Source organism: Podarcis tiliguerta (assembly GCF_965153285.1).
Source record: "Podarcis tiliguerta genome assembly, chromosome: 8".
NCBI lineage: Eukaryota > Metazoa > Chordata > Lepidosauria > Squamata > Lacertidae > Podarcis > Podarcis tiliguerta.
The window spans coordinates 85,526,363-85,552,687 of record NC_139541.1 but is presented as its reverse complement, the minus strand read 5'-3'; the positions used below and the strand labels follow the sequence as shown (position 1 = coordinate 85,552,687).

Sequence of the window (26,325 nt, the reverse complement as noted above, 5' to 3'; positions counted from 1 at the left end):
GCCTCTCCTCATACAAACTGACCCACACCCTGCAATCGTCACCTGAGACCTTCTTCATGGGGGAGGTCCAGAGGGTAGCAACACGAGAACGGGGCCTTTTCTGCAGTGGCTCCCCATTTATGGAATGCTCTCCCTAGGGAGGTTCATGTGGCACCTTGTTGCAGAAAAAAAACCAAACCCCAATCATTCAGTTTGTACAAACACGACACACACACACACTCACAAACGACATACGTGACGTTTCTGTTATAAATTTATGGTAAATCAACCGTACATCGGATTTACACCGTTCCACTTTTATTTTGCTCCATGAAGGAAGGACTATCAAAGGGGGGTGGTTTGATACAGGGTGGCCATAATCCCTTAACTGTACCAACACGTGCTCAGGAGCCCTGCCCAGTTGGCATGACAACCTTGATGGTCCCAGACAGAAGACCATCAAGGTCACAAAGAACTTGCATATGGGAGTGGATTCAACAGGGACTGGAACAAAGGACAATGATCAGATCTTCCCTCTGGGGGCAGGAAACTGCAAACTCCCCTTTGTCCTTTGGAAATGACTCATGGGGAGGGGGAGAGGAGGAATCAGCCAGGTGACAAGATACTCAGGTTACCTCCACAACTCCTCCCTCAACCCCTCCTTTTTGTGATGTGTCAATGATGTAGTGATGATGTAGTTCTAGGGGTGTAGTTTGGGGGATTAGCAGCTAATAAAAGTTTGGGTTCTCTTTTGTTCGGGGCTTCCACCTTGTTCCACCTGGTGGAAGGTGGGAGTCCTGACGCGACAGTCTTCAATCAAGACCAAGCCTACTGGCTGCTGTTTCGCTCTGGTATTCCTGGCTGGTGTCCCTGTTTTTTGTCAGATTTCCCCGTTAACACCTTCATTACATGTCTTTCTTTTTTAACCAGACCTTTGGTTTTTAAATATCTCTGGCCGTTTTGCATAGAAGGTGTTTATTTGCTGGTTTTAATATATGCATGAGTTTGTTCTTTTGCTTAAAATACTGCAACTCTCTTTGAGTTGCCGTAGCAAAAAAAAAAGAAAAAGGAATGATAAATCTAATAAATGATGATGGTGGCGGTGGGGATTTCATTTCAGTGCCCAAGATAAAATCAGTGCGAGGGCAAGCAGAAGACTGGCCCAAATGGAAAATAAAAAAGGAAAATAACCTGAAGAATTTTTCAAAAACACAAAGGAAAAGACTGGCTCCAGATTCGTGGATAAAAAGTTTCCCGTTTATTTGCTCTGGTGATGCCACTCCTTTTCAAAAGAAACAGCTCCACGTCATATTATAAACTGATTTTATGTACACCCCACGAGGGGGAAGACAATGGGGAGAAAGACATCAATATATAAAAGGAGGAGGCCGGTGTTATCAATCTTTATTTACATGGGTGGGGAGATTTAAAAAACCAGTACCCATTCTGAGGAGGTCGAAAGGAACACCCCCCTTGCTGTTAAATTAAACACACACACAATCGTGTCACTATAAATAGACATTTTTGTAAAACACGCGCACACACAAAATCTGTTAACCAACGGGGATTCCCTAGAAAAGGCAGCGTGCCCCTTGAATAAAAAAGTGCATACGTTCATTTTCTCGCAAGGTTTAAACTGAAGCAGCTCAGAAACTTCAGGGCGGAAGGCAGCAAAAAAAAAAAGGGAAGTGGTTTCACATCCGAAGCATTCGAAGAGCAAAAAACTGATTCTGGAGTCCTGGTCGCTGAGCCAATCGCCCGGTTGCTCCTCTGATCCACAGGATCACAAGACCTTTGCATGCCTCTGGCAGAAAATCCAGACTAGACCCCCACCCCCTTCACACTCAGACATACCCACCCGGGTTCAAATGGGGCACAAGGCAGCCCCAACCCCATTTGTTAAAGTAAGGCTTGTGCAGGAGATCTTCCCACTAGACCAGTGGTTCCCAAAGTGGGTGGTGGGATTACCGGTGTGTGGGGGGCTCTAGGGAAAGGTAAAGGGACCCCTGACCATTAGGTCCAGTCACAGACGACTCTGGGGTTGCGTGCCGGTGTACAGCTTCCAGGTCATGTGTCCAGCATGACTAAGCCGCTTCTAGCGAACCAGAGCAGCACACGGAAACGGTGTTTACCTTCCTGCCGGAGTGGTACCTATTTATCTACTTGCACCGGTGTGCTTTCAAACTGCTAGGTGGGCAGGAGCAGGGACCGAGCAACGGGAGCTCACGGGGATTCGAACCGCCGAGCTTCTGATCGGCAAGTCCTAGGCTCTGTGGTTTAACCCACAGCGCCACCCGTGTCCTTGTGTGTGGCTCTAAGAAGGTATAAATGACTCTCTGGCATCACTGGATCAACTTCATCAACTGTGCCAAATTAATTAAGTGAAAGCATTCCGACTGGATTTGAACAGGTGTGCCATTGATTGCTACTGTTTTGAATTTTATTGCACTATCTTCCTTAGTGCACCGTGCAAACCACTACTCTGAATAATGCTTTTTGAAGGGTCGGGGAGTAAAGGAACCCAGAGGGGTAGTGGATGGAAAAAGTTTGGGAACCACTGGGCTAGATTGCACCCCATGTATCAGATCCAGATCACGCTCATTTTGGGACCCCCATAAACCACAGGGTGCGGGTGCCATCATGCCTCACATGAACTCCACCCCGTTCCCCACCACATTCTCTCTCTCTTTTTCTTTCTCTCTCAAAAACGTACCTGGCTTGAAACGCTTCCTGACCCCCCCCCCATTGCCAGGACCCCCTTTTTGCTCCCTCCTTCTCATTGGTCAGATAAAGGCCCCTTTCCTTCCCAGTCCCCAATTCTCCCTTCCCCAAGGTAATGGGGTCAGGAGCCGTGGTATATTTCCCTTGGCGATTTCTAGTTACTGTATTTTTCGCTCTGTAGGACGCACTTTTTCCCTCCTAAAAAGTAAGGGGAAATGTGTGTGCGTCTTACGGAGCGAATGCAGGTTGCGCAGCTATCCCAGAAGCCAGAACAGCGAGAGGGATTGCTGCTTTCATTGCACATCGATCCCTCTTGCTCTCCTGGCTTCAGGGATAACCACACAAAGCCTCTTGAGCGCAGCAGGAGCGCTCCTGCCTCTTCGCTCAAGAGGCGTTGCTTTCTTGTTGTCCTCTAAAAACTAGGTGTGTCTTATGGTCGGGTGCGTCTTATAGAGCGAAAAATACGGTAGCTCATGGTTCTCCAATCTGGGCTCCTCCAGAGGTCTCTGGACATTGCTTCTTCGCCCAATGAACTATGGAACTCCCCGCTGCAGGATTCACCAAGTTGGATGGCTCTAAAGGAAGACCGGGCAAAAGCATGGAGGGCACAGAGAATGCTCCTGATGGCTACCAGTCACCATGGCTATGCCCTGCCTCCAATGGACTGTTCCCGGAAGCCGCAGGAGGGCTGTTGTGCTTGAACCCTGCTTGTGGATTTCCCAGTAAAGGCATCTGGTCAGCCCCTGTGAGAACAGGGACTAGAAGGGCCATGGGCCTGATCCAGCGGCCAGGCTCTTTCTTGAGTTCCTAATGGAGCCCAGTAGTGATGTATGGAAGTGAGAGCTGGACCATAAAGAAGGCTGATTGCTGAAGAATTGATGCTTTTGAATTCTGGTGCTGGAGGAGACTCTTGAGAGTCCCATGGACTGCAAGAAGATCCAACCTCTCCATTCTGAAGGAAATCAGCCCTGAGTGCTCACTGGAAGGACAGATCCTGAAGCTGAAGCTCCAAGACTTTGGCCACCTCATGAGAAGAGAAGACTCCCTGGAAAAGACCCTGATACTGGGAAAGATGGGGGGCACAAGGAGAAGGGGGCGACAGAGGACGAGATGGTGGGACAGTGTTCTCGAAGTGACAAACATGAGTCTGACCAAACTGCGGGAGGCAGTGGAAGACAGGAGGGCCTGGCATGCTCTGGTCCAGGGGGTCACGAAGAATCAGACACAACTAAACGACTCAACAACAACAATGGAGTCCCCAGGTCCAGAGGCAGTCTATCCTGATCACTGGGTTCCTAGGGGTGTTTGGCCACTGCGAGGACAGGATGATGGACTGGATGGGGCACTGGCCTGATCCCCCGGGGGTCTTCTGGTGTTCTTACATGGGGGGCATCTGAAGGGCATCAGGAAGTTTGGTCTACTTCCACCACAACTAGCTGGACTGGGGTCTGAGTCGATGGAGGCCCTAGGCTGCCTCTGGCACAAAGTTACTTTTAGTCCTTGAAATTCCTCTGCTAGCGACTTCCACAATTGTGGGAGGAGAACACTGACACGCCATTCAGTTCCTAACAGAGGAAATCTTGGGATGTTTTCTTGGCTGTCCTGCACGACAGGGCCAGATGGTGCAAAGGAGAATAAAAAGGACCATGAAAATGTAAGAAATTGGGCGTTACGCTGGCAAGTGGAGCCACTGGCGCTCGTTCTAAAGAGGAACCCGTTTGAAAATTTCTCAAAAACCAGGGGGACTTCTTGGAAGGGAGAGTCAAGGAGGTGGGATCCCCTCTTTGAAAGATTCTTGGAGGTTCTGTAAAACCACAACAGAAGCTCAACTAGGCTGTGAGCCAGGAGAAATGAGGACATCTCAGAGGAGGCCAGCGTGGCTAACAAGCAGAGGCAAGGATGTTCTAAAAAGGTGCCAGGTCTTGGCCAAAGGAGAACAAAACTGAGCAGAAGCTCTGTCTGGCACAGCGGATGTAAGTTGAGGATACGGTTTGGGGTGGGGGAAATAATTTGTGGAGCATCTTGCTAAAACTGTTAAGAAACATTTTTTGGAAATACACCAAAAGCAGGAAATTGTCCAGGGAAATGGAAGGATCATTGGATGACAACAGAGTGGAAGGTGTGCTAAAATTAAAAAAAAAGGAGAGAGAGAGATTGCAGAGATGAATTCATTGCCCGGGGTTGGAATAGATGACCTCTGGAGATCCCTTCCAACTCTACTGTTTTGTTATTCTATGAATGAATGACCTGCCTTTCTTTTCACAATCAGTGGAAGATGTTGGGCAGATACCCACACCTTTTCTTCTTCTTCCAGGGGGCGGGGTATGTCTGAAGAAATAAGCAGACAGAGAAGATCAGAGATGATATTCCAGGGCAAACTGAGAAATGACAAATTCACAAGTCTGCGCAGAATGGCAGTTCTTTGACTGAAAAGTGAACCTGCTGATCTCAACGAAAACGGACAGATTTGGCTGCTGAAATCATGTCAAAGTCAACTCTTTGCTGGAGGATGGGAAAACAGGCAAGGTAATACCATTTTTTAATTTGTTTAAAAAAGGGTATTGGTGGGAGCAGGAGAGGGAGACAGATAATGATGAGTCCATTAGCTTAACATTGGCCCTTAGAAAACTGCTGGAAAGCCTTATTAAAGAGAGCATTGTTAAGGATATAGAACGAAGGAAGGAAAGATCAGCATGGCTTCCGCAGAGGAAACTCCTTCTTTCACCAATTTTTTGGGAGTTCTTTGGCAGGGCCAACAAGTCTGTGGGGATGGCATGGACTGCTGTGGTAGGAACGCACCGTAAATTTGAGCTTCCCCAAAGCCCTGGGTAAACAAAAGCTCAGGGTCATGATCCCAACTAAATGTTAGGAAGAGCGTTCTGACGGTGAGAGCTATTCTCCTTCGTCGGAGGTTTTTAAACTGGTGGGGTGCCCATCCGTCAGGGATTCCTCCATTATTGCAAAGAGAGAAAGGCAAATCACGTTTTATCAGGAGTCGGACTGCAAACGAAACTGGCGGTGCTATACGCTGCCAGTTTACGGAAGTCCAAGGCGCAGCCACATTTGGAATGCTGTTCCGCTTGCCTCAGAAAATAAAAATAAATAAAGCAGAGCTGGCAAATGGTCAGAAGGGGCCAACCGAGATACCAATTATGAAATTATGCAAGGTTGCAGAGGGACAGAGGAAGATTCTCACGACAACAGAACGGTAGATTACAGTTCCCAGGGAGAATCGTGGCCCCGGGAGGGAAATACGAGGGTCTCCTGTCAAGGCTGGGCACCCATCGCAGACTAGGGTTCCCAGAATTCTGTGCGGGAGGGGGAAGCCATGACAGTTTAAAGGGGGCAGCACAGCGCTTTCAATGTACAAGGCAGGTGCGGCTGTACAGTGGTTTAACAAATAATACGTCTTTACTGGGAGCTCTGGATCTCTTCCAAAACAAAAACCCACCAGAACCTGTCCTAAATCTGGGGGGAGAAAGGCAGGGTAGTGGGGGAGAGAAACATGAGAAAATGACCCCCCCCTCACACACACACACATACACCTGAAACAGTGACCCCAATTGTTTCGGCACCCAACTCACCTTTCCTGCTGCTACCAATGAACTGAAACTGACTCCAACCCAGGCGAATTATTCATTCCCAACAGAGTGAGGTTCAAAGAGGGGAAGGAGGAGAAATCACCTTTCCCTGTGGCATTTTTTTGGGGGGGGAGGTAGCCGCTTTGCCGATCTTTCAGAGTGCACACCCACAATTCGTCTCCCTTAAACTCTCCCGCCACCCCCGCCTTCTCACCCCCTCCCTGGGCGCAGTGGTAGGGCTAGGTCCTAGCCCCTGGCAGGACCCGGAAAGTTCACGTTTTGGGCCCCCCCTCCAAGGCACTGCCGTTGACCTTCCTGACGCTCGGCTGGTCCGGGGTGGGCAGCAGCGGGTGGGTCAGGCTGACCTGGGCGTTGCTGAAGGAGGCGATCCTACCGCTGCCACCAATCTGGATATTCACCGTCGTCGAGTAACTTGCCCTCTGCTGGCTCTTCTCGGACAGCTGCGCCAGGTCCATGCTTAGGGGGGAGTCCGATTCGGGGCAGCCCTCCCCTTCGAGCGGCCTCCTCTGGGAGCTCGGCCGGCGCTCCCTGCCCACGTACTTCAGACACAGGCCTGGCACGTTGGGCCACTTGATGCTGCCAACTTCGTGGGATCCGGGGGAGCCTCTGGGCAGCATAGTGGGCAAGTGGTGGGGAGCCCCCTTGGCACACCTTAGCGGCGCCTGGTCCCCGTTTACGGCCGGGCTCTCGGCCAGCCCGCCACTGGGGAGGCTGTTTCCCCGCGGCCTCAAAGGAGGCCCCGTGGCACAGTCCGGCACCAACGGCACCGGGGAGGCGATGTGGGCGGGCGGCTGCCCGGGAGGGTGGGCATACAAGGGGGCAAAGCCGCAGGCCCGGGGCCCGCTTGGAGGCGGGGAGCAGACTCTGGGCTTCACGGGGCAGGGCGACTGCACCCTGGAGTTGGGCTCGGAGGCGGAGGAAAAGGGGACGCCATTCTCGAAGGCCTGGGCTGCTGCGGACAAGGCTCGGCGGCGGGGAGGAGAGAGGGGCCCGAAACAGCGGGCCGGAGGTGCGTCTCTCGGAAACAAGGCCTCTGGCTTTCCCAGGTTGGCGTGGGCCCTGGGTGCCCCCTTGGGGAGCAGAGCCAAAGGGTTTGCCAGGGGTCTCGGGAGCATCGGTCCAGAGGCGGGAGGCAGGAACGGCACCTGCATTTCCTCGTGAGGAGGGCCGCCGTTTTTCCGTGCCAGGCTCTGGCTGATGCAGGAGGCCGCGATGTACCTGGAAATGGCCGCCGCACTCGAAGACAGGCACCTGCGGACCGGAGACGCGGGGAGAAGCTTCGGGAGCGGTGCCGGCGTGCGCTGCTGTTGCGCGGAGACCGGAAGCTCTGTTGCCGCCTGGAAATCGGGCCGGGTCGGGGAAGGGGATTCTTGGACGGGGCAATTCTCCGTGCTGCGGGGCATCGGCGGCGGGGCCTCAGAGGAAGCCAGCGGGAGGAGCGCCGTGGGCTTTGGGGCAGAATCCAGGACCACAGCTCTGTGGATGCTGGGCAGTGTTTTGAAGCATTCGTTGCTCGATGCTGCCTGCTCCGTACGGACTTTATCGTTCTCCTGGAAAGGTGCCGAACCTTTTCCTGTTGAACTGCCGGCTGCCGACAGCTGCAAAACAGAGCTTGTATGGGAGGGGGGTCCTTCCTGGTTCTGGGGGGAGACCTGCCCTCCTGGGGGAGCAGCTAGAGAACTGGGCAAACTGGGTTCCTCTACAGAGCCTGGGAAGACAGAAGAGTTTCCGGTTTCCATGTCAGTGAGTTTCTGGGAGTCGTGGCAATGGCTGGGCACCCCTTTTTCTACGGCACCCGCTGGCTGCACCCCAGGTCCGGAAGATGACCGCGTTGCCTCTTCCATTTCCCCAGCTGGCTCTGACGCAGATGTGGTTTCCTCTGCGTTCGTGGCTCCAAGCGTGGTTCTCTCGGTTACGAATCTGGGGTACAGAGGAGGCTCCCCCAGTTTGCATGCCTCTTTGGCGAGGGGATCCACAGCAGGTCCGGGCGACGGGGAGTGCCTGGGGCTTCCTGGCCCTCCTCTGCTTTGCTTGCCTTCTGGGAGCGCCTCCCTGTCGGCGGGTGCCGAGGCATCAGACCCGACGCACGAAGGTTGGGATGTGGGGCACAGAAGTCCCTGCCGTAGTGGACCCAGGAGTTCTGGGGAAAGGAGCGGGCAGGGCTTCTCAGCACGCAGCTCCAGGGCCGTCCCCCGGGTGGTGGCAGCGAGCAACGTGTTCTCCTGGACTCGGACCACGTGGTGCAGGGGCTCGTGGATGAGGACGTGGCCGTAGATTCGGGGCTCACCTGCAGAAAGGGAGAGAGGGGGAGGCAGCGTGAAAAGCCCGACTCCTCATTCAGGGCGAGAGGAAATCAACTAGGGTGAAAAGCTTGTATTGGCTTAATTCAGGGGTCAGCAAACGTTTTCAGCAGGGGGCCAGTCCACTGTCCCTCAGACCTTGTGCGGGGCCGGACTATATTTTGAAAAAAATGAACGAATTCCTGTGCCCCACAAATAACCCAGAGATGCATTTTAAATAAAAGGACACATTCTACTCATGTAAAAACACGCTGATTCCCGGACCATCCACGGGCCGGATTGAGAAGGTGATTGGGCCGGATCCGGCCCCCAGGCCTTAGTTTGCCTACCCATGGCTTAATCCATAGATCAATCAACCCAAGCGAGGGGTGATTAATCTTTTTTTTGGGGGGGGGGTAGGTTTCTGATTGGAGATGGTGAGGGCTAAGGTCACCCTGGCCTGTTTGCTGAGCAACTGTGGTCATCTTTTGGAAATGGCCTTTCCTCCTAAAACAGGCATATCCTCCAATACTTCTCTGATGGAAACAGGGACGTCAATAATAAGAAAAAAATAACAAAAAATATTATTATTATTATTATTATTATTATTATTATTATTATTATACCCTGCCCAACTGACTGGGTTGCCCTAGGCACTCTGGGTGGCTTCCAACATATATAAAAACATAATATAAATGTTTTTTAAAAATCCCTATACAGGGCTGCCTTCAGCTGTCTTCTAAAGGTTGTATAATTACTTATCTCCTTGGCTTGCGGGCTGTACAACTCCATACCCTCCAACATTTCTCCAGTGAAAATAGGGACGTCTTAAGGAAAAGCATGACATTCCGGGATCAAATCAGAAACGGGGATGGCTTCTGTAAATCTGTCCCTGGAAAATACCTGGAGGGTCTGCACATGGTAGCCCTTTTAAAAAGTTATTTTAGGTCCCGCATCCCTTGAAATTTTAGAGGCGTCCGAAACCCCTACTTAGTTGCTGCTGCTCTGCGATGCTATTTCCTAAGACAACAGCCATCGCACCCTCTGGAAGCTTTGCTGAGCTTCCTTTTGCCCCAAGATGCAACAGGAAACGCTTGGGATTTAAGAAAAAATTCGTCCGTCCCCCCGTCCCCCCGGTCGCCGACTGCAAAATCTTGGAAGACAGACACAAAAGTCCAAGGGAGATAAAAGACTCCAGCTGGCCTTGTTTTGCAGACATTTCTTGCCCAGTGGGAGTGGAGAGGTCAGAAAAGGGGGGGGGGGGAGCCAAGCTCCCCACTGGCCAGCAATCCCCCCCCCGGCCTCCCAATTTCACAACACAACTCAGAATGGCCTCCTGTGAACAAAAAAGATCGGAGAGGGAGGCTTTAGGGCGGTATAATAGCAGGGGGGAAACCAAGGGCACAGTTTGCTTTTCAGATGGAAACCACAACAACACACACACACACACAGATCCCAAACTTCGCCTTGGATCCCAATTTCTGGGTCAGCTGATTCTGGCACAGCTTGCCGTCTGATCCTGGGGCATGTCGACCCAGCGTGTGGCAGCCCACGAAAAGACAAATTCCATGCTAGGAATCGTCAGGAAAGGGACTGAAACATGCGGACATTAAGGCCAGCCAGCTGGATCCTGCCAAGGGCCCGTCAAGTCCCGCCTGCTGTTCTCGCAGCGGCCAACCAGGTGCCCACAGGCAGGATTCGCACCCAAGAGCGGCCCTCTCGCCTCCTGCGGTTTTCGGCAACTGGTATTCAGAAGCATGGCTGCCCCCAGCTGTGGAGGACAGAGCCATCCTGGTGAATAGCCATCAACAGCCCTCTCTTACGTGAATTTCATGTGGCAGAGAGTTCCGCAGTTTCAACTCTGCCCTGAATTTTCCAATGGGTGCAAATTTGCCTTCATGGGTCCACAATTTGCATTTTTTAACAATTGTGGACCCATCAAGCAGATTTGCACAAAATGCATACACTTATCCAGAATTTATATGCCGCAGAAGCCCGTCCAACTGATTTCCCATCCAAACCCTTCAGTTCATCTGCATGGCGTTCCAAATCGCCCCAAATCTGGGAGACAGCGTGGCATAGTGGTTAGAGCGCCAGACTAGGACCTTGGAGAACAAGGTGCAAATTCCCACGCAGTCATGGAGCTCGCTCGGTGTGACCTTGGGGCCAGTCACTGCCTCACAGGGTTGCTGTGGGGGTTAAATGAGGGGGAGAAGCACGTACGTCACTTTGAGCCCCCGGGGAGAAAAAGGTGGGATTTAAATGCGATAAATAAATATCACTTCCTCTTCAGTGACCTCCAGTTTTCCATGAGATTTCAATCAGAATCAAATTCGTGTTTGGTTACCCCATCCATTACACACACACATACCCCCAAGTTCATAAAGCCATCTCACATCAACCCCGCAGATAAATATGACCCACATGACCCCCCAAATTCCCCCAAACTCACCATGGACCCAGAAACACTGCAGCCTCACCCCTAGCAAGGTCCCCGTACCACGCCCCAGCCTCCCACCTTGTGGATGAAAACAAGGACGGCAGGTGGACAGCAGGGCCTTATCGGTGCTGGCCCCTCGCTTTGCTCAAAACCCCACCCAGAGGCAGGAAAAGCAGCCTGTGGTCTTGTTCCAACACCCCGCACCCTGCGGATACACAGATATAACCCTGGTCCTGAGGAATGCTGGGAGAAAATGGCCCCCTTTTCCCAGAATCCTCTGGAGGGGGCAGGCTAGTTTCGGAAGCGCATGACATGCAGGGTTCACTCACAGTGGGGGATGGCAGCTCCTTGCTTCCCCTCCTGCACCCCGGCCAGGCTCCTGCCGAGGGTCCTCCGGTGGTGGGGGGCTCGGGGCCTCTCCAGCCCCCTGCCCTGGGCTTTCAGGCGGCTGATTTTCTCGCTGTACATTTTGGCCAAGGCTTGCACCTTGCTGATGATGCGCTCCGAATTCTCCAACAGACACGGCTCCCCGTTGCTCTCGTAGAGGTCCAGGGCGGGCAGGTAGCCCCGGGATCCATCGCCCGCAAAAGCCGCCTGCTTCTCCTTCGCCCCCAGACCGTGGGCTTCCTCCTCCGGGTCTCTGCTCGGTCCCGAGTGCGGTTCCTCCAAGTCCGAATCCTCCACGATGCACAAGGGTTCGGCGTAAACCGGCGTCTCCAGGGCGGAGGGCAGCCCCCTACCTGCCCCCTTGCCCCCTTTCTTCAAAATATCCAGAGCGTTCCGCTCCTTCTCCTGCCAAGCCCTCCGGATCTCTGCACAGGATTTGAACTCGGGTCCCGTAGGCTCCTCCTCCTCCTCCAAGCCACACCGACTTCCAGAAACGTTATGGGTTCTCCCAGATGGACTCCGCCCCTTCTCGGAATCCTCACAGCAGGCCCGAGGCGATTGGGCCTCGCCGCCGGCGGAATCTTCAGAGCCGCCTGGCGATTGGCCGCCGTCGGAGCGGCTCCTCCCCCTCTTGGAATGTCCGGGGCTTGCAGGTAGATGGTTCCGCCCCTCGCTGGAATCCCATTGGCAGAAGGGTGGCTGGGCGTTACACGATTGGCTCCTGCTCCTGCCGGGACTCCCGTGGCCGCCGGTGCCAGTTTGTGGGCGGAGCTTCCCCAGCTTGCCCCCGCCCACTTCCGCGTCCCGGGCATCGTTCTGCCGCAGGATGCTGTTGAAGCGAAGGACGGACTCGCGCACCACCCCGGCGGGCACCGGAAGCGCACCCTCCACCTTACTCGAACCCGGCACCTTGTTCATCGCCTCCGTCCCTTCGTAGTAGCTCTTGATTTTCTCAATCAGCAGCCAGTCGTCCTTCGTCAAGGTGGAGTCACGCTTGGCTCCGCCCTCTGCCTGCAATGAGATTTGGGCGCATGGCGCCGGCTGCTTTGATTGGCCGGGATCCTCAGGGGGCGGGCTTCTCGCACCCGCTGCCGTTTGCCCCACGCAGCCAGCACCACCCTCTTCTCCTGGCTTCCTGCAGCCGTCCTCCAAGTTCTCCAGAACGTGGAGAGGAGACGGACCGGCGGACTCCTCCCGTTGCTCCTCTTCCTCCGAGGAGTCGCAGGTGAAGGGATGACGAGGCATCGGAGGCGGCTGTTCCGGGACCGGGTCCCTCTGGGGGGCCTCTTCCCCCTCCGATCCGCGCTCTTCCACCGCCTCCTCTTCTGCCTTCTCCTCCAGCTCCTCCAACGTTTCACTTCTCAGGAGCGGATCCTGCAAGAGAACGAGGTGGATGGTGATTATGGCCTGGGGAACTCCCTGCCACTCCAAACACCCAAGGCAAACGAGGCTGAGACCACGATCCCCACCAGCTGTTATCCTGAAAACACCTCCTTGAGACTGGAGGCAAGTCTCCCTTCAGTAGAAGTACGGAATTAGCAAAGAACTCTTAACTTCGGGCTCCGCCGAAACTCAAATCCCCCCCCCCCCCGGTTTACTATCCCTAGTACTTCAAGAATCCCATAAAAGTGCCTGGCTTAAAACCATCTATCAAAAACTATCCCTACAACATCTACTCACTATGGGCCCTACTAAAGCAAACAGTCTAATTGGTCAACGTCTAAAAGATATTGAGCATCAGAACAACCTGGCCACTATAAGGAAATTCTGCCCTTGGTATGTTTATTTTCCACCTCTCCGTTTTGATTCTCTGGCTCCATATCTGCACAAACTTATTATCCCAAAATACAGACATGCTTTTACATGTGCAAGACTGCATGTCTGTTCTGCCTGGACACTGAGGTCCAGCACTGAGGGCCTTCTGGCGGCTCGCAGTCAAATATTAAAAACACAACACAGCATTAAACATTAAAAACTTCCCTAAGTAAGCATAACGGTATGTAATGAAAGTTTTGCAGGGTTAAAGAAAGAGAAAAAATGGTGTAAAAATTATAAAGGTAGAGGTAATCTACATTAGACACAACAATTTAGAAAGAGTAAAAAATTTGAGGTCTTAGAACAAAAGAACTAAGTCAATATGTGTATATGATTAGACTAGAACGATGATATGGTTTTATTTGTAGATGTGTGTTTTTGTTTTTTTGTCTTTTGTGTTCTTTTTTCTCTCATGTTTTTTTTTCTGGTTTCTACTGTTTTATTTTGGATTCGATCTTTGTAATTTTTGTTGTAATTTTGCATTGAAAATATATATTTTTTTAAAGAAACTTCCCTAAATAGGGCTGCCTCCAGATACAGTGGTGCCCCGCAAGACGAATGCCTCGCAAGACGGAAAACCCGCTAGACGAAAGGGTTTTCCGTTTTGGAGGTGCTTCGCAGGACGAATTTCTCTATGGGCTTGCTTCGCAAGACGAAATTTTTCCCCGCTCCCCACCCCCTTTTTCTAAGGCACTAAGCTGCTAATAGCCTTTTAGCAACTAATCCGCTAATCCCTAAAGCCTTTAATAAATAGCCGCTAATAGCCGCTAAACCGCTAATAGCGCTAATCCGCTAATGGGCTTGCTTCGCAAGACGAAAAAACCGCTAGACGAAGAGACTCACGGAACGGATTCTTTTCGTCTTGCGAGGCACCACTGTATCTTAATAATAAATAATTATGCATCTCCCCCCCCCCCAGCTTTGCACAGAATCCCCAACTCCTATTGTAACCACAGAGCTGTAGAGTCAGAATGTACCCCAAGGTCATCTAGACCAACCCGCTTTCCCCCCTGAACCCCATGCCACTCACCTCCGCCCTCTCTTCTCCCAAAATTGGCCCGTCTTTTCCCGACTCGCCATCCAAGCCCCGTTGGCTGAGCAGTTCCAGGATTTCCTCCGTGATGGACAAATTTGCAGGGACCGGCTCTCCGGCCAGAGAGAACTCTGCCTCCCCTTCGTCCTGGTCCGACTCCTCAGCGTCCATCTCCGTCCCGACGGACGTCACTGGGCAGGGGGGGCCGGGCGGCCCGATGGGCTCGGAGGCCGGGAAGAGCTCTCCGTCGCTGTCAGCGTGCTGCAAAACAGGAATGCGGCGTTATGGCTGAGCTGTGCTGAGAGCAGCGGCGTCAACGTAATGCAAGGCAGCCAAAAAAATGAGTTGTCTGCCCCAAGGAGGCTACACACTTTGGCAGAGGGGCAGCGGGAGGGAAGCAGGGGACAGCAGAGGGGAACATGCAGTTGATCCGTGGTGAGCATTTAGGGAACCACAGAGCCTAGGGCTTGCCGATCAGAATGTCGGTGGTTCGAATCCCCGCAATGACGGGGTGAGCTCCCGTTGCTCAGTCCCTGCTCCTGCCAACCTAGCAGTTTGAAAGCACATCAAAAGTGCAAGTAGATAAATAGGTACCGCTCCAGCGGGAAGGTAAACGGCGTTTCCGTGCGCTGCTCTGCTTCGCCAGAAGTGACTTAGTCATGCTGGCCACATGACCCGGAAGCTGTACGCCGGCTCCCTCGGCCAATAAAGCGAGATGAGCGCCACAGCCCCAGAGTCGGCCATGACTGCACTGGTCTGGACTGGACTGGTCAGGGGTCCCTTTACCTTTACCTTTAAGGCCTAAGGAATGAGATCATTACCCCACTCTTACTTACCATCCCAGGCCGCCCATCTGAGGCCACATTGTTCTTTCTTTTATCAGATCAAAATGATCAGACAACAGCAAAGGTTTATCGAGTGTGCAATGAGATTAGGGGCCACTATCTGAACGATAATCTGAACAATAATCGTGGCCATTTGATTGCCCTTTTCACCCATTGCTGCCTTTTTTATTTGTATATATTTTATCTGTATATATTGCTTGTTTTATGTTGCTATGGCCGTTGGCTAATGCGAAAAAGGTCCTTATGTTTCCCTCCCCTTATGATTTTGACTTTTAAAATGAGGCTGCATTTTAAATTGCATTTTAACCTGTAATTTAAATTGGGTTTCCCCCTCCCATTATGTATTTTACTGTAATTTTACTGATGTTAGCCGCCCTGAGCCCGGCTCTGGCCGGGGAAGGCGGGGTATAAATACATTATTATTATTATTATTTATTATTATTATTATTAAGCAGAGTTGCTGTACTGCAATGCGAGGCGTAACGGCAGCAAAAACAGAGTGGTCCCTGCCCCAAAGAGGTTGCCCATTTTGACAAGACGGGTGGGAGGAGGAATGCAAGCACACGCAGTTAAGTCACATTTCATATTTTGGGAACCTAAGGAAAGTGTCCTGAGTCAGGACAACATCCCATCTATTCCAGTGCCCGGTTCTTGCAGCGGCCAACCGGACGCCTCTTTGGGGAAACCCGAATTTGAGCGCAACAGAGATGCAGAGCGAGGAGGCATGCGTGGCAGAGAACCACCTACCTTGATCTTGGCCACGTCTGAGAACGTCCGCAGCAGCGAACAGAGGAAAGGAAGAGGAGGAGGGAGGAGGAAGAAAAAAAGAGAAGGAACCATCAGAGTCAGAGGCACAACAGCTGAATTTCCTTTAAAATGAAAAATGGGCAGGATCAATTCCAGAGGGGCAGCCGTGCTAGTCTGTTCCAACCAAAAAAAGGAAAAAAACCCAAAGTTTCCTAGTTTACCTGCCTGGTGTTGGTGCTCCCAGTAGCTAGAGCCCAGACCCACCAGTTAAAGATCAGTAAGAGAAACTTTCTTATAGAAACAGAAATCACAGAATCATAGGGCTGGAAGGTGATTTGATTTAAATCAAATTGATTTAAACCACGATTTAAACCACGATTTAAATCACTAGTCAGTAAGACTTGATTTAAATCATTATTATTATTATTATTATTTTTACAGAAAGACTCATTCTTGCTGGTATAATTTTAGTATTTCCAACCAGAGGAAGGTTTCATTTTTGGAATCATAAATTTTCAGAGTAGTTTTTACAGTTATATCAAAAATTACCGATTTGGTTATACCATTAGAAATCCATAGACAGATAATTACGAAATTATGGTGAAGTTTAATAAGTTAACTTTTCTGCTGTGCTTTATTGGAAGGAGAAAAATAATCATTTCCTTAATAACAATTTATTTAACTAAAGCAGTAACATTATAGTATATGTATCCATATTTGTTAACTGATGTGGTTAAATGTTTGTTTGTTTTTTTAAAAAAGAACTTAGACAGAGTTTTAGCACACATGAAAAACTTAAAACAAATCCTGATTTCCTGATGAACAGCCTTTGGACTATAATGTAACTTAAATAGAAAGCTATCTTTAGAAAGATTTTTCCTCCGAATGCATTGTATTTTAAAAATCTGATTTAAATTTTAAAAAATCCGATTTAAATAAAAAAAATCGATTTAAATAAAAAAATCTGATTTAAATAATAAAAAACCGTTTTAAATTTTAAAAAATCCGATTTAAATTTTTAAAAATCTGATTTATTTATTTTAAAATCATTTATTTTTATCCACCCTGCCTGGGGGTCATCTATTCCAACCCCCTGCCATGCAGGGATCAAAACACACGGTTCCCCATCCAATCTGAAACCAGACCGGCCCCTGCTTAGCTTTTCAAACCTGCTGCAAGATTTATTGTTTTGCGCGGCTTGTTAAGAGCGCAGCTTTTCTTGCAGCGCACTGCCCCCTAGTGCCGCTCTGGAGAATGCAGGCGCCTTTTGCAAAACCTCCATCTTGACCTGCACAGAAATGGGAAATTCTCCGGAGAGAGAGAGAGAGAGACCTGTGTGCTTTTCCTCACCAGACTGCCTGCGGCCGCGGCGGTAAGAACCACTCTTCTCCAGCTGCAAGATGGGGCAGCTCCGCCGCACTCGTTCGGGGCTATACATGAACTCCGGTGGATCTGGGGGAAAAGGAAATGAAAGTTTCGTCATGTCCAGAATTCACTCGCCTACTGAAGCTTGCCTGGTCTCCGTGCTCTGGCTCAGATGTTGCTCTTTAACTCTGTCTACTAAACCAGTATTTCTCCATGGAGTTTTCTTGGCAGGGATACTGGAGTGGCTTGCCGGTTCCTGCTCCAGGTGGATCACGTTTGGTCAAAACTCTCCACTATGACCTGTCCGTCTTGGGTGGCCCTGCACGGCATAGCTCATAGTTTCTCTGAGTTATTCAAGCCCCTTCGCCACGGCAAGGCAGTGATAAAGAAGGCTGATCGCCGAAGAATGGATGCTTTTGAATTCTGGTGCTGGAGGAGACTCCGGAGAGTCCCCTGGACTGCAAGAAGATCAAACCTCTCCAACCTTAAGGAAATCAGCCCTGAGTGCTCACTGGAAGGACAGATCCTGAAGCTGAGGCGCCAAGACTTTGGCCACCTCAGGAGAAGAGAAGACTCCCTGGAAAAGACCCTGATGTTGGGAAAGACGGAGGGCACAAGGAGAAGGGGATGACAGAGGACGAGATGGTGGGACAGCGTTCTCAAAGCTACCAGCATGAGTTTGACCAAAGTGCGGGAGGCAGTGGAAGACAGGAGGGCCTGGCGTGCTCTGGTCCAGGGGGTCACGAAGAATCGGACACAACTAAACAACTAAATCAGTGGTTCCCTAATTTTTTGGAGGGGAGGCCATTACCCGTTAGGCCACATAAACTCATCCCCAGCGCCCTATAAAAAGCCTTTTTCAGACGAGCAGGTTCGCACGACACACCAAGAGACATTATGATGCAATAACATCCTTCTGGACCGTCTAGTGGGGCTGGGAGCTGGGGGCACTGTCATACAGTGGTTCCGCTCCTTCCTCCTGGGCCGTGTCCAGAAAGTGGGGGGGGGGGGATGAGTGTTCAGACCCCTGATCTCTCACCTGTGGGGTGCCTCCGGCTTCTGTCCTCTCCCCCATGCTTTTCAATATCTATATGAAGCTCAGACAGAATATTTGATTTGGAATACAGAGCAGGGAGGTTTGGGGAAGTCGCAGAAACAAGTAAATGCAAGGCTATTATGAAGATAAAAAGGTTTTTTTATTACTGTTGTTTTTGTGTTTTATGTCTGTGTATCTTTTCTGTTTTGTTTGTTGTTTATGTTGTTTTTATTGTTTATGTAAAACTTAATAAATATTTATAAAAAAAATATATCAATATCTATATGAAGCTGCTGGGAGAGATCACCATTTAAGTTCTCCCCTTAAATGTGAACTGCACCAAATCCCTTCTCACCCCTCCTTCATCTGCATCGAAGGGGGCTGGACTAGATGACCCCTGGGTATCTTCCGACTCGACAATTCTGTGATTTCATGACTTCCTCACCCGATTGCCGCCGGTTTCGGCTGCACGCCACGGACTCGTCAACCCGCGTCGAAGGCAAGGTCTTCTTGGGAGCCCCTGGGCTGGAGAAGACCTCTGGGGAGCCTGCAGCAAATGAAAATAAAGAATGCAAATACCTTGGTTCTCAAACGCCGAAAACCCAGAAGTAAGTGTTCCGGTTTTTGAATGTTTTTCAGAAGCCAAACATCCATTACGGTTGTCAGCTATTGTTTCCGGGGCGTCTGCAACAATCAGAATGTTTCCAAACATTTCAGAAGTCAAATGGACTTCCGGAACGGATTAAGTTTGGCGCTTTTGTTTTTGCTATTTATTTTGCGGTTTTGTCTTTGAGGCTTTTTCGGTTCATTTGTTTTTGTGGCTGTGTGGAACCCAGTTCAGCTATTGATTGATTGATTGTGCGATTGCATAAATGGATAAAAAAACACACCCATCAAACATTGACTATTATCAGTGCAGGTAAGAAAAAATAATTATTTTTATTTTTATTATCTACAGTACTGTCTTATTTATTTTATAGTACAGTACACCAATTATTGCTTTCATTTTATGGGTCAACGGTCCCGTTAGATAGTAAAATTCATGTTAAATGGCTGTTTTAGGGGTTGTTTTTAAAAGTCTGGAACGGATTAATCCGTTTTGCATTACTTTCTTTGGGAAAGCACGCCTTGGTTTTGGAACACTTTGGTTTTGGAACGGACTTGCGGAACGGATTAAGTTTGAGAACCAAGGTACCACTCTGTAAATATTGTTACACAACAAGGAGACAGGTGTCTTTGGTTTATGCAGAAGAGTCCAGAGCTAAAATCCTATGGAAATGAGAAACCTCAAGAGCAGGCATCCCCAAACTCAGCCCTCCAGGTGTTTTGGGACTACAACTCCCATCATCCCTAGCTAACAGGACCCATGGTCGGGATGATGGGAATTGTAGTCCCCAAACAGCTGGAGGACTGGAGTTTGGGAAGGAGGGGGGAAAGAGACTGAGGCACTTACCCTGGAAGCTGTTCTCTAACAGGACTTGCTTAGCCTGCAACAAAGAGCAAAAGGGAAGGAAGAATCAGATGCGGTCAAGTGCAAGAGACAGCATGGTGTAGAGGTCAGAAAGTCGGACGAGGACCCAGGAGACCAGAGTTCAAATCCCCGTACTCGGCCATGAAGCTCACTGGGTGACCTTGTGTCAGGAGTGCGTGCAGGAGCCAGACCCTGTGACCAGAAGGGTTTTGCAGGACTGGGGCCTTCCTAAGTTTGCTCTGGAGAGGCAAGGCACAGCCGCACAGGTGAGGCCGCTTGGTAACTCACTGCACCTGGTGGCAAGAGCCGGGAAGGGATATAAGGTCAGCATTTCCCTTCGGCTCTTTGCCACAGCAACATGTTCCCTGCCTTGGGCTTCTTGCTTCCTGATCCTCGGACCTTGGCTCCTTGACTCCTTGCCTCTCGACCCTTTGACTTCGTGACTCCCTGCTACTCGACTCTCGGACCCTTGACTTTGTGACTCCTTCCTTCCTGATCCTCGGACCCCTGACTTTGTGACTCCTTGCTTCTCAACCCTCGGACTTTGACTTTGTGACTCCCTGCTTCTCAACCCTCGGACCCTTGACTTCGTGACTCCTTGCTTCTCAACCCTCGGACCCTTGACTTCGTGACTCCTTGCTTCTCAACCCTCAGACCCTTGACTTCGTGACTCCTTGCTTCTCAACCCTCGGACCCTTGACTTCGTGACTCCTTGCTTCTCAACCCTCGGACCCTTGACTTCATGACCCCTTGCTTCTCGACCCTCGGACCCTTGACTTGGTGACGCCTTCCTTCCTGATCCTCGGACCCTTGACTTAGTGACCCCTTGCTTCCTGACCCTCGGACTTTGACTTTGTGACCCCTTGCTTCTCGACCCTCGGACTTTGACTTTGTGACTCCTTGCTTCTCAACCCTCGGACCCTTGACTTCGTGACCCCTTGCTTCCTGACCCTCGGACCCTTGACTTCGTGACTCCTTGCTTCCTGACCCTCGGACCCTTGACTTCGTGACTCCTTGCTTCTCGACCCTCGGACTTTGACTTCATGACTCCTTGCTTCTCAACCCTCGGACCCCTGACTTCTGGACTCTCGTTCCTGCTCCCACCCCGCCATCTTGCCTCTGGTCCTGACGTCCTCAGCCAGTAATTCCATTGCCTGTAGACCGGACCATGACACCTTGGGCCAGTCGCTGCCTCTCAGCCTCACCTACCTCGCTGGGTTGTTGTGGGAATAAAATGAGGAGGGGGAGAGCCGTGCACTCCAGGGAGAAAAAGGTGGGATGGGAATGCAATCCACCCACAAACAACCCATTCCTGGGGTGACACAAAACAGAGGACACTGCCTTATTCTGAGCCATGCAGTTCGTCCAGCCGTCTCCCATCTGGAACACAGGATGAGACCCTCCCTGCCCGCAGACTGTCTCTCCAGAGTGGTGCATGCTCTGGCTATCTCCCGCTTGGACTACTGCAATGCACTCTATGTGGGGCTACCTTTGAAGGTGACCCGGAAACTACAACTAATCCAGAATACGGCAGCTAGACTGGGAGCAGCCGCCGAGACCACATAATACCAGTCTTGAGAGATCTGCATTGGTGCTGACCTTGAAAGCCCTAAACGGCCTCGGTCCAGTATACCTGAAGGAGCATCTCCACCCCCATTGTTCTGCTGGACACTGAGGTCCTCCTTCGAGGGCCTTTTGGCGGTTCCCTCCCTGTGAGAAGCCAAGTTACAGGGAACCAGGCAGAGGGCCTTCTCGGTGGTGGCACCCACCCTGTGGAACACCCTCCCATCAGTTGTCAAGGAAATAAAGAACTATCTGACTTTTAGAAGACATCTGAAGGCAGCCCTGTTTAGGGAAGCTTTTAATATGGGCAGGAATATGGGCTGGTGTGGGGGACTCCCTGGTCCTGAATGGGGCAACTGTGCCCCTGAAGGACCAGGTGCTCAGCCTGGGTGTCATTTTGGACTCACAGCTGTCCATGGAGGAGCAGGTTCATTCTGTGTCCAGGGCAGCTGTCTCCCAGCTCCATCTGGTACGCAGGATGAGACCCCTCCCTGCCTGCAGACTGTCTTGCCAGAGTGGTGCATGCTCTGGTTATCTCCCGCTTGTACTACTGCAATGCGCTCTACGTGGGGCTACCTTTGAAGGTGACCCGGAAACTGCAATTAATCCAGTGTGGCAGCTAGACTGGTGACTGGGAGTGTTATATTTTGATGATACAGCGGCATGTAAATATTTTTATAAACAAATAAATATTGTGAATGCACAATGAAACAGATGGCTGGAGGGACCTCTAACTTCTCTTTCTCTCTCCCTGAGCCATACAGGTACCTCCACAAGGTCTAACAGGATTCCAGATTAACTCCCACCAGCAGGTAACACTACTCCTGGACCCCAGTTACCTTCTGAGGGATGGACGCTGGGTGATTCTCCACGATTAACCGCTTCAGATAATGGATCCACAGACGTTTTTCTTCCTGGTTCCTCACCTGCGGTAGCAAAGGCCAGCATGTGGGTGCATTTTCCTTTCCTTTCCATTATTTTCTTTTCTTATCTATCTATCTATCTATCTAATCTATCTATGTATTGGTTTTCACATATTACATTACAATACAAATGTACCACAGCCAACACCATTTCCTCCCCATACATTTCCTCAACCCATCATATTATTATTTTCTCCCTCTGCCCCCGCTCGATTTCCTCCACATTATACAATTTACACTAATCTTTGCATTCTACAGTCTTCTCGAGTCATCTAGATCCTGATTCTCTTCCCTTACTAATTTTCCTTCCACCCAGTACTTCACATTTTAATCTAGGCATATTAGTGTTATCTTTTTTCTGAGCAATATTTTGCCATATACTCATCAAAACATTCCCGCTCCTTTTTAAAAATTTTTGATTCGACTGATTTCTTATTTATAGCAGTTAACTTTGCCAAAATTAACTATTCATTTAGTTTACAAATCCCTTCTTCCTTTGTGCGTATAGTTTGTGACTTCCACCTAGCGGCAATCACTATTCTATCAACTGTGCTTGCATATAGAAAAATTCTTTTCTTCCCCCGTGGTATCTCTTCATCTATCAATCCAAGAAGATACAGTGGTGCCTCGCAAGACGAAAAGAATCTGTTCCGCGAGTCTCTTCGTCTTGCGGTTTTTTTCGTCTTGCGAAGCAAGCCCATTAGCCGATTAGCGCTATTAGCGGTTTAGTGGCTATTAGCGGCTATTAAAAGCTTAAGCGATTAGCGGATTAGCTACTAAAAGGCTATTAGCGGCTATTAAAGGCTTAAGGGATTAGCGGATTAGCTGCTAAAAGGCTATTAGCAGCTTAGATCAGCTGATAAGCGGCTTAGCGAACAGCTGTTAAGCGGCTTAGGGGCTTGGGAAAAAGGCTGGGAGGGGAAAAAAACCCCCAGGAATCGCAAGACATTTTCATCTTGTGAAGCAAGCCCATAGCAAATTCGTTTTGCGAAGCACCTCCAAAACGGAAAACCCTTTCGTTTAGCGGGTTTTCCGTCTTGCGAGGCATTCGTCTTGCGGGGCACCACTGTATGTCTCTGGTTTCTTTGTTATTGATATTTTGGGTGCATTTGGGTGCATCTTCCACAGCCGGGTATCTCAGGTGTATAAAAGGACGCCGAGAACTACCCATGATGCACCTGGTGTGCGGCACTAACACACTTTTGAAATCTGCAAAGCCCTGGGGGGCATTTTTTTGTGCTTTCATTTTGCCTTCCAGCTCGGCTCGACTTTGAACCCCCCCTGGAGCTCACCTGTACCACGTGCTGCTGTTTGGGGATGGAGAGGTCGGAGATTTTGAAGCTCATGGGGTCCTTTGTGTTCTCCTGCAGGGCCAGGTTGCAGCACTGTAGAGGCGGGGAAAGAAGAAAAACGGGAACGGCGACATCTTTTACCATATGTGGTGGGAATGCAAAAAAGTTAAAAACTATTGGGAAATGATATATAATGAACTGAAAAAAAAAGTTTAAATATACATTTGTTAAGAAGCCAGAAGCATTCCTTCTAGGTAACGTAAGAAATGAGATAAATAAGAAAGATAGGAAATTATTTTTGTACGCAGTAACAGCAGCGAGAATATTGATAGCCCAGAAATGGAAGCAAGAAGAACTACCAACATTGGAAGAATGGAGAATGAAAATGATGGACTTTGCAGAACTGGATAGAATGACTGGAAGAATTAGGAATTGACGAGATCAGTGATTCACTGAAGAATGGGAATTTTTTTTAGAATATATGCATAACCTAAGTGAAAAACAAATAACGCTTGTAACGTTTAATGAAGCTTTGTAAAAATGAAAGATAAAATCTGGAGTGAAATTTGATTTAATTTACAAAGTAGATGAGAACTAAGAAATGTGTGGAAAATTGAGAAGGGAAGGAGTACCAGCCAAGTTGAGGGAAGTCAAAAAACGAGAGAATGGTTTTTAAAAATTGCATGAATTGTAATAATTTGTTTTATTTGTAAATTGAATAAAAATTATATTAAAAAAAAAAAGGAAATGGCGACATCTCGTCCAACCGTTTGGCGTGAAGACAGCAGTAACATTTTTAGAGCAGCAAGGATGCTCTTGGAAGTGCCCTGCTGCCTTCAGAACAAATGCTCTTCCAGGACTGAGCTCTGAGATTAAAAATGAATCAACAGGCAGAGACTCTGCCTGAAGCATGGAGGGGTATAAACAGTGCCTGATTTACGTATAAGCTAAACAAGCTCTAGCTCAGGGCCCCACTCCCTTGGGGGCCCCCAAAAAATTAAAGGAAAAAAACCCTGGATGTACATTTCCAAAATATAAGATAAAAAACAAAACAAAACCTACCTACAGCAACAGTGTTTTGTGTTGTGTCGGCTCTTATGGTGTAAGTCCTGGGCCCCGCCTGCTTGCCCGCTCCCTAAAATATCACCAATTTGCTCCTTTCTATATATAGGGTGCCCACATTCTGCATGGACTGGTTGCAGGGCAACATGGGCAAATGTCTTGAGATACTGATTAGGTCCATCAATTACCATATAGCATACAGTGGTACCTCTGGTTGCAAACGGGATCCGTTCCGGAGCCCCGTTTGCAACCTGAGCAGAACGCAACGGGTCACAATTCGCCGCTTCTGCATATGCATGTGACATCATTTTGAGCGTCTGCGCGAGCGGTGAAACCCAGAAGTGACCCTATCCGGTACTTCTGGGTCACCACAGGACGCAACCTGAAAAGATTTAATCCGAGGCATTTTCAACCTGAGGTATAACTGTATATTCAACACAAAAAACAGGGACATAGGACAACTGGACATAGAAAGGGCCTTCAGTAGCTTAAAGTGGTAAAGGGACCCCTGACCATTAGGTCCAGTCGTGACCGACTCTGGGGTTGCGGCACTCATCTCGCTTTACTGGCCGAGGGAGCCGGCGTACAGCTTCCGGGTCATGTGGCCAGCAGGACTATGCCGCTTTTGGCAAACCAGAGCAGCGCACGGAAATGCCGTTTACCTTCCTGCTGGAGTGGTACCTGTTTATCTACTTGCACTTTGACATGCTTTCGAACTGCTAGGTTGGCAGGAGCAGAGACCGAGCAACGGGAGCTCACCCCGTCGCAGGGATTCGAACCGCCAACCTTCTGATCGGCAAGCCCAGGAGGCTCTGTGGTTTAACCCTCAGCACCACCCACGTCCCCCTTCTGTGACTCTAAAGAAAAGGTAAAGGTACCCCTGCCCATACGGGCCAGTCTTGACAGACTCTAGGGTTGTGCGCCCATCTCACTCAAAGAGGCCGGGGGCCAGCGCTGTCTGAAGACACTTCCGGGTCACGTGGCCAGCGTGACATCGCTGCTCTGGCAAGCCAGAGCCGCACACGGAAACGCCGTTTACCTTCCCGCTAGTAAGCGGTCCCTATTTATCTACTTGCACCCGAGAGTGCTTTTGAACTGCTAGGTTGGCAGGCGCTTGGACTGAATGACGGGAGCGCACCCCGCCGCGGGGATTCGAACCGCCAACCTTTCGATCGGCAAGCCCTAGGCGCTGAGGCTTTTACCCACTGCGCCACCCGCGTCTGTGACTCTACATGCCCCCAAAATTCTTCCTCCCCCCCACCCTCCCCCCGCCCCTCTTACAAAGATGTGGCTCTTGTAGACGAAGGCTTCTCCACGGCGCTTGGCGATCAAGACCACCTTGCTGAGGAGGAAGAAGACCCTCTCCTTGCGTGCCCGCGGCACCCGGAACTGCCCCTCCAGGACCAGCTCCCCAAAAGCCCCCAACTCTGGGCCTGTCCAGCCAACCAGCTGCCTCTGGATCTCCTAGGAAAAGGACAGAGGAATGGGGAGGGAGGGAAAACAAGGAGACAGAGCTCAGCTCCCAAAGAGGAAAGAGTTACTAGCCGCAACTTAATAATAATAACAATAATTTATTATTTATACCCCACCTATCTGGCTGGGCTTCCCTAGCCACTCTGGGCGGCTTCCAACAGAACACTAAAATACAATGACCTATTAAACATTAAAAAGCTTCCTGTTAAGTTGTGGGTGAACATATCAGACGACACAGCGATTTTTCAAACAGCTCTTGTTTATTCACAGGCCAGGACAGAACTGAACTGAA

General features: G+C 50.0%; 1 protein-coding gene across 3 annotated transcripts in view; it reads right to left on the bottom strand.

The window, feature by feature from the left end:
- Positions 1 to 2,208: 2,208 nt before the first annotated feature.
- PLEKHG2 (pleckstrin homology and RhoGEF domain containing G2) overlaps positions 2,209 to 26,325 on the bottom strand; it is a 76,822-nt gene continuing 52,705 nt past the window's right edge. For 2 of the 3 annotated variants that reach the window (XM_083454696.1, XM_083454695.1), the window contains exons 9-18: positions 25,842 to 26,024; positions 23,499 to 23,591; positions 22,123 to 22,209; positions 19,703 to 19,736; positions 18,695 to 18,796; positions 17,199 to 17,300; positions 15,849 to 15,865; positions 14,254 to 14,517; positions 11,351 to 12,782; positions 2,209 to 8,589 (exon numbers count right to left, since the gene is read on the bottom strand). In XM_083454696.1, coding sequence (XP_083310822.1) covers positions 6,554 to 8,589; positions 11,351 to 12,782; positions 14,254 to 14,517; positions 15,849 to 15,865; positions 17,199 to 17,300; positions 18,695 to 18,796; positions 19,703 to 19,736; positions 22,123 to 22,209; positions 23,499 to 23,591; positions 25,842 to 26,024 — 4,350 coding nt within the window. In that variant the 3' untranslated portion in view covers positions 2,209 to 6,553. The remainder of the gene's footprint in view (positions 8,590 to 11,350; positions 12,783 to 14,253; positions 14,518 to 15,848; positions 15,866 to 17,198; positions 17,301 to 18,694; positions 18,797 to 19,702; positions 19,737 to 22,122; positions 22,210 to 23,498; positions 23,592 to 25,841; positions 26,025 to 26,325) is intronic. The other variant, XR_014514707.1, reaches the window with a different exon arrangement.